General features: G+C 40.6%; 1 protein-coding gene across 1 annotated transcript; it reads left to right on the forward strand.

Moving 5' to 3' along the window:
• The first annotated feature begins 6,388 nt into the window (after positions 1–6,388).
• LOC134801347 (MICOS complex subunit Mic60-like) lies at positions 6,389–9,797 on the forward strand. The gene is made up of 6 exons (XM_063773888.1): positions 6,389–6,485; positions 6,592–6,729; positions 7,131–7,234; positions 7,762–7,863; positions 8,669–8,763; positions 9,620–9,797. Exons 1-6 carry the CDS (start codon positions 6,389–6,391, stop codon positions 9,795–9,797), a joined length of 714 nt encoding a protein of 237 aa, XP_063629958.1.
• The last annotated feature ends 8,909 nt before the right edge of the window (positions 9,798–18,706 follow it).

An 18,706-nucleotide genomic window follows, 5' to 3' on the forward strand; every position in this document is an offset into this window, starting at 1 on the left:
GCGGCGACATTGGCTACTAACGTTTCTATTTACTAAATGCCTGACTTTTTAGGAAGATGACAATTTTGAATTTTGATTTTGATGATAGAATATTTTTCAGAGGAACTGTGCCGCTTAGTAGAATGTGGCATCAGCGCGCCGAAGGACGCCATAGACAACACCAACGCCATGCTGAAACAGTATATGGCGAAGGTCAAGGTCATGCAGACGGAGTACGTGTGGGAGCAGGACCGCGCGCTCGCCGCCGACTGCAGGTGGCAATATGTATGTACATCACTTACACTAACGTGAGGTCCAAGGACGCTATAGACAACAGCAACGCCAACGCCATGCTGAAACAGTATTCGGCGAAGGTCAAGGTCACGCAGACGGAGTACGTGTGGGAGCAGGACCGCGCGCTCGCCGCCGACTGCAGGTGGCAATATGTATGTACATCACTCACACTAACGTGAGGCCCAAGGACGCTATAGACAACACCAACGCCATGCTGAAACAGTATTTGGCGAAGGTCAAGGTCACGCAGGCGGAGTACGTGTGGGAGCAGGACCGCGCGCTCGCCGCCGACTGCAGGTGGCAATATGTATGTACATCACTCACACTAACGTGAGGTCGAAGGACCCCATAGACAACACCAACGCCATGCTGAAACAGTTTATGGCGAAGGTCATGGTCATGCAGATGGAGTACGTGTGGGAGCAGGACCGCGCGCTCGCCGCCGACTGCAGGTGGCAATATGTATGTATACATCACTCACACTAACGTGAGGTTCAAGGACGCTATAGACAACACCAACGCCATGCTGAAACAGTATTTGGTGAAGGTCAAGGTCATGCAGACGGAGTACGTGTGGGAGCAGGACCGCGCACTCGCCGCCGACTCCAGGTGGCAATATGTATGTACATCACTCACACTAACGTGAGGTCCAAGGACGTCATAGTCAACACCAACTCCATGCTGAGACAGTTCATGGCAAAGGCTACATTATGAACCCTTTACCAGGCTGACATTTCAAAAATGACAATCGAATGTCAGTCTTACTGATCGAAAATAGAACACATGTTTGAAGTGCCGTATGTGGGAAATATATATCCCTTAGCCTGGTAAAGGGTTACCTGATTTCCTACAGGAAGGAGGGTCTATAAGAATAAACCTGTAGTGAGGTTAAAGTTTTTAAAACGGTTTACTTGTTTTAGATCGAAAAACTGTTGGATCAGTACGTCAAAGAGAACGAAGTGATGTTCCCAGGGACGGTATATGACAGCGAAAAACCCCACATCGTTGGCGGCACTGACCTCTTGCTGATGCATACACTCAAATATGTATGTTATCTTCTTCTTTGTTGATACTTTAGAGGATACTGGAGGATCGATTCTCCATAACGTAGTCCTCATTTCCTCTCTGGATATTGACATTTCGGAAAATGAGGAGCTTAATTATATTCAAAACTTAATTTGTCACAAAAAAACTAGGTTAATTGGTAGTTATTCCGAATAATTTTAAAATGGTGTTAGTATGCAATATTCATTAATTTTAATTAACAGCGCAAAGTCTTAGTTGTATATTACTAAGACTCCGATGTCCTTCTCTCCGTCTGTCCGTCCGTCTGTCTGTCACCAGGCTGTATCTCATGAACCGTGATAGCTATTAGCTAGACAGTTGAAATTTTCACAGATGTATTTCCGTTGTTGGGGTACCTACATGTTCTCTTAAGGACCGTTATGGGCCCGATTCGGATTTTGAAATAGGCATCTTTTAGACATCACCAAGATACGATAACGATATGTTTAAGATATAACCTGTCAAATTTGACATTTGCGCGATTCTGGAGATATTCTTGAACGATTTCCACAAGATATGACTTAGAGATCCAATTCACATCTAATAGATATCTAACACTATCTGACTTAAAAGTGACATTGGTTGCCCGAATTGCGCTGCAAAAGAGAACTAGTTGATATCTAAACTATATCATATCTAGAATGGATCTAGTTCGTGTCGTCTCTTGTGAATATCTTGAAGTTCGAATACGGCAGTATATCTTAGTATCCTATGATCAACTATGTTGCTTGGTAATATGGTTCAATTTTTATTTGTTTTTCGTACATCGTAAGTTTAACCTCATTGGATTGCATTTCAGAAAGCCATGCTACAAACTGTGTTGCAAGCTGCTAGCCAAGCTGCCTCTGAAAGAGCGGACCGTGGCATAGCAAGTGAGTTATATTTGACTAGTTGCCTGCTGCCTGTTGTTTACCTCAGTTTCTGCTCTTTACGATTGTTTTCTTTTATTGAGTGCAATGCATTTACCGCTGCCTTTAGCGCGTAAAACAATGTATCTTAAGTAATAGATTATTTTGATGTAAAAGGTACTTACAACAGATAGAGTAATTGCTGTCCAACTGATTTAATAGTTGGGTAACTTACATTTAACCATGTTCCAAAGGTTTTCCCAAAAAATCCAAATTATGTTCCAGTTTATCCAGCTTTGAATGAGCAAAAAGCATAGAGCATTTAGTAACTGGAGACGTCATGGCTGTCATTTTCTGTACGAAACAGTCTGCCGATTTTTGCGGGAGAGGGGACGTAAAATGTAACGTACAAATATCCATGTCAGTCCATACAAAAGATTGCACAAATGTGCAAGTTTTCCGGCAGAGGGCTTTAAGAGCTTTAAAGATGACTCCAGTTATTAAATACTCTAAGACTAACAGTCACATTTCCCTAAAGTCCAATCTAATTTAAAGTTGAAATTCTATTGTCGCATATCGTCGCTATACTTACTCAACCTCATATCTGCAACAATCATTTGATGGAAATGTCGCTTTTCTTTCATTCGGAATTAGATATGAGCGCCGATAGGCATTTAGCCGGCGGCGGCGCGCCGGTCAAAATCGGTCGGCGGCGGCGGCGAATCGGCGGCGTGGCCTTGAAACACCTTTGATTAATGAAAAACTAATTCAAACTAAAATTTTACCGAAAAAACATGGTTTTGCTGTAAGAAAGCTATAAAATAAGTGAATTTTTCAATTACAAGCAAAATTGATTGAATAAAGGTACGAAAAAAGTTTTATATAGCATAAACGGTATCGCGCCGATCGCGCGGCAACAGTGGCGGTCTTAATCTTGGCAAGGCCCTGGCCGGAAGATCTTTGCGAAGCCCTTATCTTTTGTGCTAAGTAAAAAGTAGCGGATTGACTGTATCAGGGGAACGTCTGGTCGACATTCCAAAGAGCCGAAGTGAGGAAAATTCAAGCTCCGATATTAGCCAATATCGACCCAACAAACTGATTTATGTCAAAAAGTGAGGCCCAAGGCCGAGCTCCAACTAAAACCGTAGACCTGATTCCGACGCCTTCCCATGCGAGGCCAGAGGCTGAGCTGCAGGTAAGCATACAGCTTAGAATCGAACGCCAAATATGAGCTTGGCTGACGGCCGAATGCCCGGAGCGCCTTTTACGGCGCGCTTCTACGTGAGGCCGAAGGCCAAGCTGCAAGAGAGCAGAGCTTGGAATTGAACTATTGGTCCAGTGTAAGCAATTCCGAAGGCCGATAAAGACCGAGGCCATAGTGTTAAAGACCTGGAGCTTTTCTGCAGGTGCATTCGTGTGAGACTAAAGGCCGTGCTGCAGTGAAGCTAAGATCGGAGAAGAACCAATGACCAGGCATTTTAAAAGCGAGCCCGAAAGTTAAGCTCCAAACAGGGCCGAAAACTTACGAGGTTCCTATAGCGTCTTCTATGCGAGCGATGCGAGGCCAAAGATTGGGCTGTAAGAGAGCAAATTTTGAAATTTGAACAATGGCCAAGCTTAAATGAGTAATTTCCGATGCCCTTCCGTGCGAAGCCAATGGCCGAACCTTTGGGCGTGAAAAGGCTTAATATCTGAAATTAACCCTTTTACACCTTTTAAAGACATTCAAACCATGCTTGCAATGATTAAATTCGCGGTGAATGACGGATGAGCTAGCCAGCTGGCAAAATTAGTAATTTCGTTGCCCTAACACTAGCAGCGCGGTTACCAAACAGAAAAGTTTGAATTTACCATCAATATTTTTGAATTATATGGACCTAAAATACCTTTTGAATGTCTATAAGCTATTCAGAGTAGCGCCATTAAACATCTAAACTAGATAAAATATATATTATCTGATTCTGAAAGTAGTAGTATCTAACAAGGTCACGCCGATGCCACGCCGATAGGGCAGCGTCGGCGGCGGCGGCGCGAAAATTTTGTCGGCGGCGGCGGCGCGCCGGCGCGGCGCTCATATCTATTCGGAATACGGGTGTTTTTGTCATCAAATGAGTGTTGCAGATACGAGGTTGAGTAAGTATAGCGGCGATATGTGGTCTATAAATCGTACTATGCCTGTAAAAGGGTTAAACAATATAAGGGCAGATAAAGTGATTTAAATAAAATTGACAATTTTCAGCGTTACCTCAAGATGCTAATGCTGTAAAAGCTCGTGAAGTGCTTATACAAAATGAATTTAAGAAGAAACAGGCGGAATTGCAGCAATGGTATAAGAACAAGGTATAATACAATAGATAGATAATAGTTTAACCTCGAAAGTGAGTGACGGTTTTGTATAGTGAAGTATGGGGTTCAAACATTACCTATTGATAATTTGACTTAACCCTTTACCAGGCTAAGGGATATATATTTCCCACATACGGCACTTCAAACATGCCATTGTGTTCTATTTTTTCGATTAGTAAGACTAACATTCGATTGGCATTTTTAAACTGTCAGTCTGTAAAGAGTTAAGCGACACAAGTGTAAAAAGATAAATACGTTAAACTTTTAAAAATTGTAGGAGGACTGGCAGAAAGCTGAAGTCGACAAAGCTTTGAAAAAGGCGCAGGCTGAGCTAAAAGAACGCCATGAGCGCCAAATGGTTATCTATCTGAAACAAAAGGAAGAGGAGGTATATATAATAGAGGCTACCCTTACAGCATTTAATAACCGGAGTCGCCTTTAAGAGCTTACCCCTCTGCCGAAAACCTTGCACAATTGTGAAAACTTTTTTATGGACTGACACGACTATTTGTACCTTACGTGCTTACGTTCAAAACATGTAGAAATAGCAATACATTTGACGTCCCCACCCTCGCAATCGGCAGACTGTTTTGTACAGAAAATAGCAGCCATGGCGTCTCCAGTTACTAAATGCTCTAAGAGGCTACACAATATAATGAAATATTTTTTGTACTACGTCGGTGGCAAACAAGCATATAGGTACCTAGTTTGTTTCTCCATTTAGGATTTCACAGGCCTAGAAATTCCGGTCTTTTGATAGGCTTGCGTGGGGATATAGATCCAACACGTAGAGGCCGTTTCGAGAGCTTAAATGTCATGTAAAACGCCTGCTGGAACCCGTTCACAGGCGCACCATAGACACCCATGAACCGGTCTCAGGAGGCATTGGGACTATTGTAGAAAAAATGAATAGTATACCGGTCTATGTATTGAAGTTTGGGTGAACAATGAGACTGGGTTATTGCAAAGACGTCCGGACACCTGCCATAACAATGCTAAAACACGTTATCGAGGCAGGCACTAGATGGGCCCCTGAAACAGCCGTCGTGAAGACGACCAGGAGCAACACCGGTGTGAGCGGCTCAGGGGTATCGAGAGGTGTGCGTCGCTTTGTGGGCATGTCCTTCGGCTGAGGGGAAAATAGTGCGAATGCCGGCATCGTCTTGGGTCGTCCCATTCGTTTTTCGTCAAGTTCTTAAATTAGTCCTATTCTGCTTTCGTCACTCATTCTACATTGAAAGCCACCGACGATTGTGACGAATGTAGAATGAGTGACGAAAGCAGAATAGGACTACCGCGATATAATTTCATTATTTTTACCTTTAATTCCGACGTTTCAGCTGAGTTGCACCAGCTGTGGTCACGGAAAGACTGACGTCCCAACAAATGTATAGCCCGAACATTTTTATAAACTAATTTCGGGTAGTTTAGTGGTGTTTTATTAATATCTCCGTTGACATTTGTTGGGACGTCAGTCTTTCCGTGACCACAGCTGGTGCAACTCAGCTGAAACGTCGGAATTAAAGCTAAAAATAATTAAATTATATCGCGGTAGACCCGTTTGTGTAATTAAATATGTGTACAAAACGCGAGAGTTTAAAGTGTTATATAGAATAGGACTAATTTAAGAACTTGACGAAAAACTAATGGGACGACCCAAGACGATACCCGAATGCCGACTCCCTTCCCGGTGTTGCTCGAAGGTAGGTACCTACATACCGTCCATATTTACTTGTGGGACCAGCAATGTACGACGAATGGTATTCACTATTCAGTAATTTATTGTTAATTGACAGTGACATGAACATTAAAGTACGAGTACCATTGTATTCCAGGCCACTAAAAAGTTGGACAAAATGGTGAAAGAAGCGGTGGACGCACAGAAGACTAAATTCGCTTTCGAGCTTACCGAGTTGTCGCTGAAAGTTAAGGCTGTAGAGAATAAACTAGAAGGTGTGGAAGTCCTTTTATTTTGACATTGATGTAGTGGATGGACTGAAATTCATGATACTAATAGACAGATTCGTTTGAATAATTAAATAATTAATTAACCTAACAGCGCGTCTAAAAGCCGAGCGAGAAGCGAAGCGCTCTCAACAGTTGTGGTCTGCCGGGTCTTCCTTACTCGCTGCTTGTAAGAAAGGAGACCCGCATGTCTGCGTGGCCAGAGAAATTAGAGCTATCGAAGCTGCTGTTGGTATGTATGTCAACAGCAAATAATGATCATTATTTATGTAATCCTCACCGCGTTTGAAATAAGACGAGCTTGAAGAGTTCCCATTATATTCTTCCTTATGCTGCTATTAACTATTAGGATAGGCAATCCTACCCGTTATAGGTATATAGAGTGACCAAGAAATTAGTGTTACATGCTTGTGTGCCTGTGTGGCCAGATATTAGAGTTAACGAAGGAATGCTGGTCGTACTACCATTATTTCCGCTGAACTTTCAACCCTAATAGAGGTGCCATTTACAAAAGCACACCCAACTCTTGGATTTCCATTCCCCCTATTTCCTACCCGATTTGGGCTACTTACTAGTTATTTCAGCCTTATCTCCGATTTAAAAGCTTATTTAGCTGTGGTGTATTACCTGCAGGTGATGGTGATAAACTCGTGTTGACTGTTCTAAAATCCATACCAGAGCAAGTGCGCAAGGAAGGACTGGTGCCAGAGAGCGTACTGCGCGAGCGATACCATCTGGTAAATATCTGTTTGTTTTTATCGACATTTAAAGAGTCGCAAGAAGGAAATAACCACCAACATACAATCGATGTTAAGTTCAAATTTTAAAATGACATGAACATTAAAGAAATAGAAGATGAAGTTTTACTTGCAAACCTTAGTCCGTAACCTTGCAAAGTCTGGATATATTATGATAAGATTGTCAACACGTGTTGTAATTAGTCATATTTTTGTGTAAAACTAACAAACACCGCGAAACAAACACTAAATGCTATTTACATTATTTGTGGTATATCAACGGTATCCCTTTAAAGCTTGCGTTTGGTCCTATTTATCGTTAATTTTTTTCTTATTCTGTCTCTTGTGGTTCGTACGCAACTCTTCAATATACAGTAAGCTGCAGATCTCTATCTAACTGACCCCCCTGCGAACAAGTTTCTATGCAGGGAAGCCAATTATCTCTGCAGCTTACAGTACGTGTGGGCAGGTTTAGGACTAGCAATTTAGCTAATGACTAACACCAGCCAAGTTTTACGTGTGTCCAGATGGAAAAAACGGCCAAACATGTGGCCCTGGTGGAGTTAGAAGGCAGCCCGATGCCAGTCTACATCGTCTCCTGGCTTCAATCCATGCTTCTCTTTATGAGGGTAATCACCATATCATTAGCTAGAGTCTGTGCGGAAAGAGAAGAGCCTTGGAATGTATGGGGCCCAATACATTCCACGACTCTTCTCTTTCCGAATAGACTCTAGCCACTTACAAGTCTTACAACTAAGAAGAGAAGAAGTGACAACAAAGATGACCAGCTAAAAACAGAAGACCGATGACGGTCTACATCGCCTCCTGGCTTCAATCCATGCTTCTCTTTATGAGGGTAACCATCATATCATTAGCTAGCCACTTACAACTAAGACTAGAAGAATCACCGCACTCCAGAACGCATTAATAGAGTCTGGGCGAAAAGAGAACTGTCGTGGAATGTAAGGTAACCAATACATTCTGTAACTCTTCTCTTTCCGCACAGACTCTAGTGGTTGCACATGGGAATTTTCAGTTTTCGATGAAAACTTTTTATGATCATTTATGTGGTTAACTTCATCATAATATATCATTAGAAACCTATTAGGAAGAAACTACGACCATTTGGCCACACAAGTGTCTAAGTGACATGGGTCATAAAAGTGTATGTGGCACTGATGTAACCGGAAGGAAGTTTGGTCTGCCAATTAAGGCTCTGGCCTTCTTATCTTTGTATCTTTTCGACCCAAATAAAATGTTCGTGCTATCTTCTTTTGTATAGTAGAAGATAGCATGAACATTTAATTCGGTTTTGAAAGATACAAAGAGAAGAAGGCCTGAGCCTCAAATTGCCAGTCTTTTCAGTATAGGTATACTTGACATATTTGGTGAACTCTGATGTATTTTACTTACTTATGATGTATTTTTTTCCAGCTATCTGGCATTCCACAAAAGGACATTGACAGTCCGATAAAAACTAAGAAGGAACTTGAGGAATTAGACACATTCGACCGATTAAATTATGCCAGGTAGGTTATACCACTACACCTTATAAAACAAAGTCCCCCGCCGCGTCTGTCTGTCTGTTTGTGTGTTTGTATGTTCGCGATAAACTCAAAAACTACTGAACGGATTTTCATGCGGTTTTCACCTATCAATAAAGCGATTCTTGAGGAAGGTTTAGGTGCATAATTTGTTAAGGTTTTGTGTAACCCGTGTGAAGCCGGGGCGGGTCACTAGTATAATCGCATTAATCATTGTTGCTTTGAAGGCTTCTACGTAAAAAAGTGTTAATAACTACATTTTGAGAACTTCAACCAGTATTTTCATTATTAGTGGTCGTCCATTAACCCATTATCAGGCTGATAATTCAAAAATGACAGTTGAATGTCTATCTTACTCATTCAAAATAGAACACATGTTTAAAGTGCCGTATTAGGGAGATATATCGTCCTTAGCCTGATAAAGGGTTAATTACCTCACACAATATTTCGATTTTTAGACCCTCCCTCCCCCGTTGTCCCACTTTTTCATAGGAAAGAGATAGGTCTTTAATACTTACTGTTACACTTGCCATGACCCCCGATGCAGTTAGAGCCGTGTCATTAGACATCTCGCTCGCACTTATTCGTGCACGTGAGATGACTAATGACTTGAAAACAAATGCTAAATCATAACACGCCTAAGCGTTTAAGGCACTCTAAGTCCGACACCTGGCGAAAGATCTAAAATCTTGCAATGCACCATTACGTGAAATTAAACCTTTATAAGGCATTAGGGTTCAGAAACGATGCAAAATTGAACCCTATTTAAGATAAGTTCAAAATCAGGTGGGAAATATATTCCCTCCGCCTTACAAAGGGTTAAACTATTTTTCTTACACAGATATTGGATAGAGCAAGGAAACCTGGCCCCAGCGCTCCGCTACGTCGAGTCGCTAGAGGGCGCCTCTCGCGTCGCCGCCGATCCTTGGTACAAGGATGCTAAGAGCCATCTCGAGATCAAGCAAGCGGCTGAGGCCGTCATAGCACACGCTACTGCTTTGGCCTTGCAATATATTTGAGGTTAGTTTATTGTCATTATTAACCTCTTTACTGATGTATTCCAAGAGTCTCTGTACTCTACGTCGAGTCGCTACTCGCTAGAGGGCACCTTTCGCGTCGCCGTCGATCCTTGGTACAGTCAACTTAAGTACTTGGTACTTAAACAAAATGTCTTATAGCCATTGTGTCAGGGAATTAAGAACTATGGGACATATTCTTGAGTAAGTTGTATGCACCCATATGTTTACACTTTACTGTAGAAAAACGCAAGAGCCATCTCTAAAAGAGCCAATTTTATTAATCTTTTGGACTCTTTGATTTGAAGCTTAAAATCGCCAGTTTTTTATAATAGGGGATATTACTGCAATGTTCTGCCGCCAGAGTGTAGCACTACCGACTCAGTAAATTCATAGACTAACTTATACATACTGTGCCTTAAACTGTTTTTTGACAAGTTTTCACAGACAATAAAATATGACATTGATGCATCAAGGCGGTTTGTTAACAAGGGCCTACCGGTAAACGCGAAAATCGAAATTTAGTTATCTGCCCCTTTATCGCTCGAATATGCAAGAGTGATAGAGAGAGATGTGGTTTGTTTACTGTATGTGCCACAAAGGTGCCACCTACGCAGAGCTTTGCCTAATATTCCCTATTCAAATGTGTTAAGTCAACTTTACTGTCTTATCTACTGTTATGTGGGCACTTAATCTTACATTTTTGACTATTTTTTTTATTTCTGTGGGTCAAAACAGCCACCAGCCACCCGTTGGGTCCCATGGATTGTAAGGCGTCACGGCAGACCTCGTCGGAGATGGCGGGACGAGCTTGACGCCTATGACAGAGACTGGTGGGAGACTTCAGGGGATAGGGATACGTGGAGAAAAAAGAGGGAGGCCTTTGCCCAGCAGTGGGACAATATAGGCTCATAATAATAATATTTTTTTAATATACCTAACAATTTTTATTCTTTCAGTATCAACGCGTGGTTTGGCAGTTTGACTACAGGATATAAGAAAATTGTTAGTTTTTGTGAAGTTTTAAATCCTAATGTGACCAAAATTGAAAGATGACGTCGTTTTTACATACACTTTGGTACTGAATCGTTCGATAATTAGCTTTTTATTTTTTGTAAGAATTTTGAAATATAATAATATAGAATTGTTGCAAAATGTTATTTTTATTTACAAGTTTCGTATAAAAATACATAATACATCAATGGAGACACATTAATACTGATGTATTTCATAATTGTATCCTGTTCATCGTATTTTCTTGGAAATGTTCGTATTTGTCATGCTACTTCAGTCAACCTCAGGGCTATAACCGCGAAAATCGAAGTTCGCAAAATGCGGGCATTTTTCTCTGTCAGTCTAATTACGCCTTCATTGGAATAAAAGAGAAAGATCCCCGCAATTTGCGAATTTCGGTTTTCGCGGTAGCCCCTCGGGCCCCGTAGACAACATGCCAATCGCTAACGCTCCGCAGCGAACGAAACGCAACTGTCACTGTCACACTAATATGAAAGAGTGATAGAGAGACACAAAGCGATTCGATAGCGAGGCGCAAGCAAATGTCACCTTGGCTAGGCCGCCAGTACTTTTTGTACCGATACTGACTGAAATAGCAAGACACGTTCGTACGTTTCCGTGAAAATACGATGGAAAATAATTATTCACTACATCTGTATCAAAAATCCTGTTCACCAGCAGTACTTATCTTCATGCCAATGAACCCAACATTTTCGGAGCACGTAAACCATACGCAGTAAAACGTAAAACACGTAAAAACAGCCTAATCCCTATCCCGATTCCATAAATGACACTCCATTACTTAAAAATGTCTTTAAGGCTAAGCGACTTTGAACTTTACCCCTCAAACATAAGATACCTAAGCTACACAACGCATCGGCTAAGTCACATACCTCTTATCTCCTCCATAGGAGTTAAGAGGTTTGCAGCTTTAAGTATTGCTGGCTAAAGTTGAAAATCCTAGTGTCCTTGAAATGAAGTTACGAGGTTTGCGATTATAGCTGACGCAACATTGACTTTCCCGCATCTAAAAATAGCTGAGGGTCTACCGCGAACACCGAAGTTCGCAAATTGCAGGTATCTTTCTCTTTTCCTCCAATACTCTTCCTTCCTTGCCGTATCCGGCAATGGCGACTCCATCAACGATTCTTATCCGGATTATGAAATGCGCCATGGAGTTGTCCAGTCGAGTTGCGGGTGTATGTGTAGGAGGGCTTTAGGTCGCGTCTTGCGTATATGTCGCTTAGCATATAGGTCTTCCAGACGCTGCTGCTCAAATTGATCTACTTTGCTTGCTGGAAGCTGGGAGGACATTGAATTACCAAGATCGGAATGTGGTTCTAGTGTTCCGCCAATTAAGCCAATGCCGCCAATAAACTGTCGCCTGCGGTATTTTCGGACCGATACGACCTTCAAACCTTCAAGAAAAGAGCGTACTCCCATCTTAAAGGCCGGCAACGCGCTTGCAACCCTTCTGGTGCTGCGGGTATCCATGGGCGGCGATAATCGCTTACCATCAGGTGATCCGTCTGCTCGTTTGCCTCGAATATCATAAAAAAAAATTAAGGCGTATTTAGAGTGACAGAGAAAGATGCCCGCAATTTGCGAATTTCGGTGTTCGCGGTAGGCCCTCTGTGCTCAACCTTACCTCCCTAACATACCAATACATGTAGCCCAAAAGGTACCTTACGGATTCTGAATACATCAGTATTACTGCAGCAGTATTGCAGCGCGACATTGCTGCTGATAGCACTGCTACAGCACATGTCATAAATCCGGGCAGCAACATCGACTTTGACATTTGCGGCAGTAATGCTGTTGGCAGTAACGTCGCGCTGCAATACTGCTGCAGTAATCCAGCCTAAGGGTTCCCCCACATATGTCGACGCGGAATCGGCAAAGCCCGATAGGAAAAAGCTTTGTCTGCGCAATATTATACGGATATGAAAAGAGCGCTTAGGTATCGATGGGCGGATGTGGTGGACGCTGATCTGCACGAGCTCCTGGTTGAAAACTGGCGAAAAACGGCACAGGACCGGGATCAGTGGCGAGCAGTCGTGTTGTTGGAGGCCAAGACACACTTTGGGTCGCTGCTAATAAGGATATCGGAATTTGCCGAATGCGCGTCGATATATCTGGGGAGACCCTAATGCATTACTGCCGCAAATGTCAAAATCAATGTTGCTGCCCGGAATGACATTTGCGGCAGCAATGCAGTCGGCAGTAATGTCGCGCTGCAATAATGCTGGTGTAGTCTGAATTCGAACGGTACCTTAAATCTCATTGGTTCCATCTCTATTGCACCAATGGCAGTTGAAAGAGAGAGAGTGACAAATTTATGAATGAATTTATAATCTCATTTCCTTAGGCCTTTTTACAAAGCTTTATTTCACTTTGGCGCGCTTTATTCGTTCCTATATTGTTTGGTTTTTGTGTATTGATATTCTATACTAAGAGCTAGTTCCGGAAAGTAAGGTCAATACCATATTATATTGAACTAAATACTATTACTAACGTATACACCGTGTTTTTTTTCCGTTAATTTCAAGGGTGCATTCCTGAGCTTAAATCAAGTAACTTTCTCAAAGACACCGATATTCTAATTAACTCCATTTCGGAGATAATCAATAATTTATTTTTTTCCTATATGGCCTCTAGAAGCGTGTACACTTGCCTTAGGGCCGGTTTACATATTGATAAGTGTTTAGAATGAGTTCATACATTTGCAACTAAACTTAAGTACAATCTCGGTCGATCGATGTTCGAAATAACATTGATATGTCACAGATTTCAATTGTTTGGATGAGTTAAATGTAATACCCGTGTTACAACAATGCTATATAGTGTAGTAAATGAAGCAAGTTGTTGTATGGAGACCCATGCTTTAATTTCTCAGTCGATGAAATTTAGCTTGGTTATTGTATAGTATGAGCCGAGACTAACATTATAAATATCCAAAAAAAAAACACTCCTAAGTTAGGTAAAAACACAAATCTGATTATATATTGAATCGAGTAATTCCTCAGTCCAAAATTATTTTACAAAATAAGTTATTTGTATCAGTATGTGATACTAGAAAAAAATCTAAAAGTTTTGTCAAACATGAGAATATTTTTTTATGATACTTCCTTTTTTTGACGCTCATTTTCATCGGAAAATTGCTCTGTAATTTTTTTCTTCTTATATGATCTTAGAATATAATTTGGCGCAGTGGGTAAAAAAATCCAAAAAAAAATGCGTATCGAAATGCGTATTATAGAACTATTAAAAACTGAGAGTGGAAATTTTTTAGATTTTCATTTTGTAGGTATAAAACGGCAATAAAATGGCATTCCAGTGAAAAAATTAGACTGAGCAATTTTCCGGTCCAAGACACGCCAAAAAATTTTATTTTATTAATACTGGTATTTCTGCTGGGATATTTTTTTGATATTTCATATATTGTTGCAATACGTTACATGAATATGTCTGGTGAAGAAAGTTTGAACGGAGCATTTTTCCGTAAAAAGATATTAACGATATAAGACTTTAGGTATTTACTTTAATTCTATTATTATTATTCTTTGGAAATTTATACAATACTCTTTATTTATTGATACTTTATCATACTGTAAAGTTTTTTCTGGCTGAGGAATTACTGCGGGGTCCACTACCTTTATTTACTACACTAATATGCTACATTTAATTGCTTTTGAAACTTAATTTTTTTTTCCAAAAAAGAAGCAAATATTTTTATTTTATTTTTGAAAATTAACTATGCCATTTAGTTCTCTTAAACGTACTTAACCATACCCCGAAGTTAACGGAATTCAATAAAAACACGGTGTAGAACTGAACTCAGAGTGCCAGTATTTTGCGCCATGAGTTGATGTTGTTTTGACATCAAAGCGTGAATCTCGTGAATCGTCGTAAGCACCTTGCATGTTACGGCGCTTACGACGTTTTTGTCGCGTTTGTGATTGCAACAATTTCATTGTTTAACGATTTTTAACTAAAACTCGATTTGGCCTGTTACTTATAGGGTGATTCATGAGACGTGAGCAGGACTAATCCTGCACACTCAGTAACTGATAATTGATCGATCACCGTCGTATTTAAGTGAAACAACCACACTTTTTCCTATTTTTTTACTTTTTGGTGAGGGCCAATTTAATTCTCTACAATCATGGTCATTGCAAGACCTAATTAATAAACATAAAATCTCTTTAACTGTAATGACAGCATTTTGATTACCAAGAAAATACACTGTCAAACTTGATTGAGTACGAGTTTTCAAAAGTAACCAGACAGTGATGACACTCAATTTGACACAGAATATCGGTAGTTTAGTATTCTAATTGTGGGATGACCATGCATGTCGTAAATAAATTAATAACTTTTTTTTTCAACACGACTAGAAAATTAACGTTAACCTCACTAATACAGATACGAAACCGTTGCTTTTAATTAACGAAATGCGCAGTGTTAGTCCTGCTCACGTCTCCTGAATCACCCTGTATGAACTTATAGACCATGGTTTTAGCACTATAGTCCTATAGTTGGGTGGATTTAAGGTACCATTTTCTGGTATCAACTCTTCGTGTATTGTCTATTTTTGTATATATTTGATATCGCTTTGTAGTAAAGTTGACTGATTGCTTTTCGGATCAAGCTTTGATGTGTTTTTGCGCATCGCAATGGATTCAGTCAAATATAAATATCAAAGTATTGTCTGTTCAAACAAATGATATTGAAAAAGTCGTTGGTAGGTATGTATGAAAATAAATAAATATTAGGGGGCATCTTACACAGATCAACTTAGCCCCAAACTAAGCTAAGCTTGTACTTGTGGGTGCTACGCGACGATATACAGTCGACTTCAAAGATATGTTTACATTTTTCGTCTTAAAGGAGTAAGGTGCAAAAGTGTAAACATATCTTTGACGTCGACTGTACATACATATATATGAAAGATCATCTTCTAGGCCAATCACTGATCCATAAAAAGCACTATCAGGCCTTTTCGGATTTCGAGATAATCACAAGATCTTGAGACGATTTAGAGATCAACTAGATCTACATTAGATATCGACTAGATGTGACTTGGATATCTAAGTCATAACTTGTCGAAATCGTTCAAGAGGACCTCCAGAATCGCGGATACGTCAAATTTGACATATCTATCTTACAAATATCTTTAAATTATCCGTATCGTAACTTGTTGAAGTCTAGTAGAAATATAAGGAATTAATTCCCAGCAAGCTGGAAATCATTTTAATACCTTCATTTGGTCCTAAATGCGTGTAATCCTAGTTTGCTCAATGCCTGGAGGTGTACATACATTTTTGCTGCTTTTCAGTTTTTTGTTTGTAGAGCGAAAACGGCACAAATGTAGTGCATAATGGTTTTCCTTCGTATTTTCGCGGAAACTTACGAACGTGTCTTGCTATTTCAGTCAGTCTCGGTACAAAAAGTACTGACATTGATTGAACTAGCGTGACCAATACGAACGTTTCCGAGACATCTGTACGTCAACGTTACGCGTACGTCGCGTCACGCTATCGAATGAAATTTACCCTATAGTCTGTATCTTTAGGTATTTAAATAAAAGTAAACAAACAATTTGTACATTTTCGGGTAGTTATAACATTTATTGGTTAACCGACCAATTACAAAACCGCCTGTATCAGTCACTGAACGACCAGACTTTAAACTACATTATTTCATCGTGTAATGTTTTCATCTACCCTCAACTGGCATAAGGAGCCATTTGAGGCTAGATTTTGTTTGCTTTTATTTATATACCTAAAGATACAGGGTATAAGGGTACTGAAACATTGGCATTAGCATAGTCTAATAAAACATGGTCTTCTCTTCCCAGAGTGACACAAGCCTACAACACAATAACATTGCCACTTTATATAGCGCTATCGCATATTATCATATAGCGCTGTCGCATGATGACGTAGGCTTGTGTCAGTCACGTGACCACGAAAAGACGGGAAGAGAGTATCAGGCGGAGTATATTATTATACCATGGGCATTAGTTGGCAGAGGTAGGTATTTTTCCAGTGTCAAGTGGAATGTTTCGTCCCCGCAAGTGTCCATGTCCGGGGGACATTTTTTATCAGTCCCGTTTCCGCGCGTCATGGCGCGTATAAACAATAAACTGTGGGATTTAGGGACAGGAAGTGTATTAAAACTTATCTTATAATAATACAGTGAGTAGCACAATAAGCGAGGTTTTTGATATACTAGCGACCCGCTCCGGCTTCGCACGGGTTACACAAAACCTTAACCTACACCTATACTTTCCTCAAGAATCACTCTATTGATAGGTGAAAACCGCATGAAAATTCGTTCCGTTTTGAGCAAAGAGAATAGATGGTATAGAAGGGTTCTGTCATAGTAAATTTTGTAGTCACATTAAATTTACTGCCATCTATCGACACACGACTAAAACTCAAACTGAAAACGTATAAAAAAAAATGTATATATATATAAACGTAAAAGAGGATAAAGGGTATAACTGCTATAAAATAGTGGTGCCTAGACATAAGATAGATCTGTATTTAAAGGAAGAATTTTGGCCTGAGGGAGTAACATGTAGACGTTTTAGGTCGTATAGAAGTATTGAGCCTGAGGGCGAGCAGAATACAAACGTTGCAGTGTAAATGTATAGTGCTAATTTTATTACGTATAATTGCAAAAATATTAAGCGTTCGGCGGAAGGCATAACGCAATTATGTAAGTTTGCCGACGTAATTGCTCTGCAGGAGACTTGGCTGATGGAAGTAGATTTGCCGTTCCTGGGGAGTATTCATGAGGACTTCGGCAGCACGGGAACGTCGGCGATGGACACTGGTGCGGGAATGTTAAGAGGCAGACCGTTCGGCGGAGTTGCGATCCTCTGGCGCAAATCGGTATTTCAGTGCGTTTCCGTGATTAACTGTGCTAATCCGCGTATAGCGGCGGTGCGTATTACAGTAAGTGACCGGTCAATACTAGTGTTCAGCGTATACATGCCTACAGACTGTGCTGATAACATAACGGAACTGACCGATTGTTTAGGTTTAGTTAACGCTATAATTGAGGAACATGACGTCGAATCTGCCTTTATACTCGGGGACTTTAATGCGCATCCAAATACTAGATTTTACAGTGAATTATATCAATTCTCAATGGACCAGGATTGGCTGTGTATCGATGTGGAGAAACTAGGTTTATCGTCAGAGACGTTTACGTTCATTAGCGAGGCTCACGGGTGTAAGCGGTGGCTGGACCATTGTGTTGTGACGAGTGCTGCAAAGCAATGTATTGTTGACACATATGTCAAATATGATGTGTACTGGTCTGATCACTTCCCACTAATTGTTAAATGCGAGTTTAATCTAACACCAGTAAAAAAGATTTTAGCATCGTTAACGCCTGATAAAATTAGGGGGGGTGAACGAAATGCGGATCAGATCAGTGCTTATCAGAAATTATGCGACGACAGCCTAAAGTATATTGATTTTCCATTAGAATTAATGCAATGTTGTGGTCACCATTGTAATGATCATAACCATAGGGCCATTATAGATAAATTATATTTTAGCATCGTAAGTGTTTTGTGTCAAGCCGCAAGTCGCACTCGCGGGATTGCGAAGCGTAAAGGTCGTAAGCGGCCCGTGGTTGGCTGGAACAGGTATGTAAGCGAGGCTCACGCGAGTGCCAGGTTACACTTCAACACATGGGTATGCTGGGGCAAACCAAGTAGTGGTCCGGTGTATAATAGTATGATCGAGTCTCGTAAGGTTTTTAAAGGCAGGTTAAAGTGGTGTCAAAACCACCAAGACCAGATTAAAATGGATTTAATAGCGACACATCATGCTAAATCTGACTTTAAGAACTTTTGGAAGTGCACCAACAAGTTGAAC

This window comes from Cydia splendana, chromosome 21, assembly GCF_910591565.1.
Source record: "Cydia splendana chromosome 21, ilCydSple1.2, whole genome shotgun sequence".
NCBI lineage: Eukaryota > Metazoa > Arthropoda > Insecta > Lepidoptera > Tortricidae > Cydia > Cydia splendana.

Coding starts and splice junctions, on each gene's coding strand:
- LOC134801347 (XM_063773888.1), top strand. CDS start 6,389: ATGGTGAAAGAAGCGGTGGACGCACAGAAGACTAAATTCGCTTTCGAG. Junction 6,486..6,591: donor TGTAGAGAATAAACTAGAAG/GTGTGGAAGTCC, acceptor TTAACCTAACAG/CGCGTCTAAAAGCCGAGCGA. Junction 6,730..7,130: donor AGCTATCGAAGCTGCTGTTG/GTATGTATGTCA, acceptor TATTACCTGCAG/GTGATGGTGATAAACTCGTG.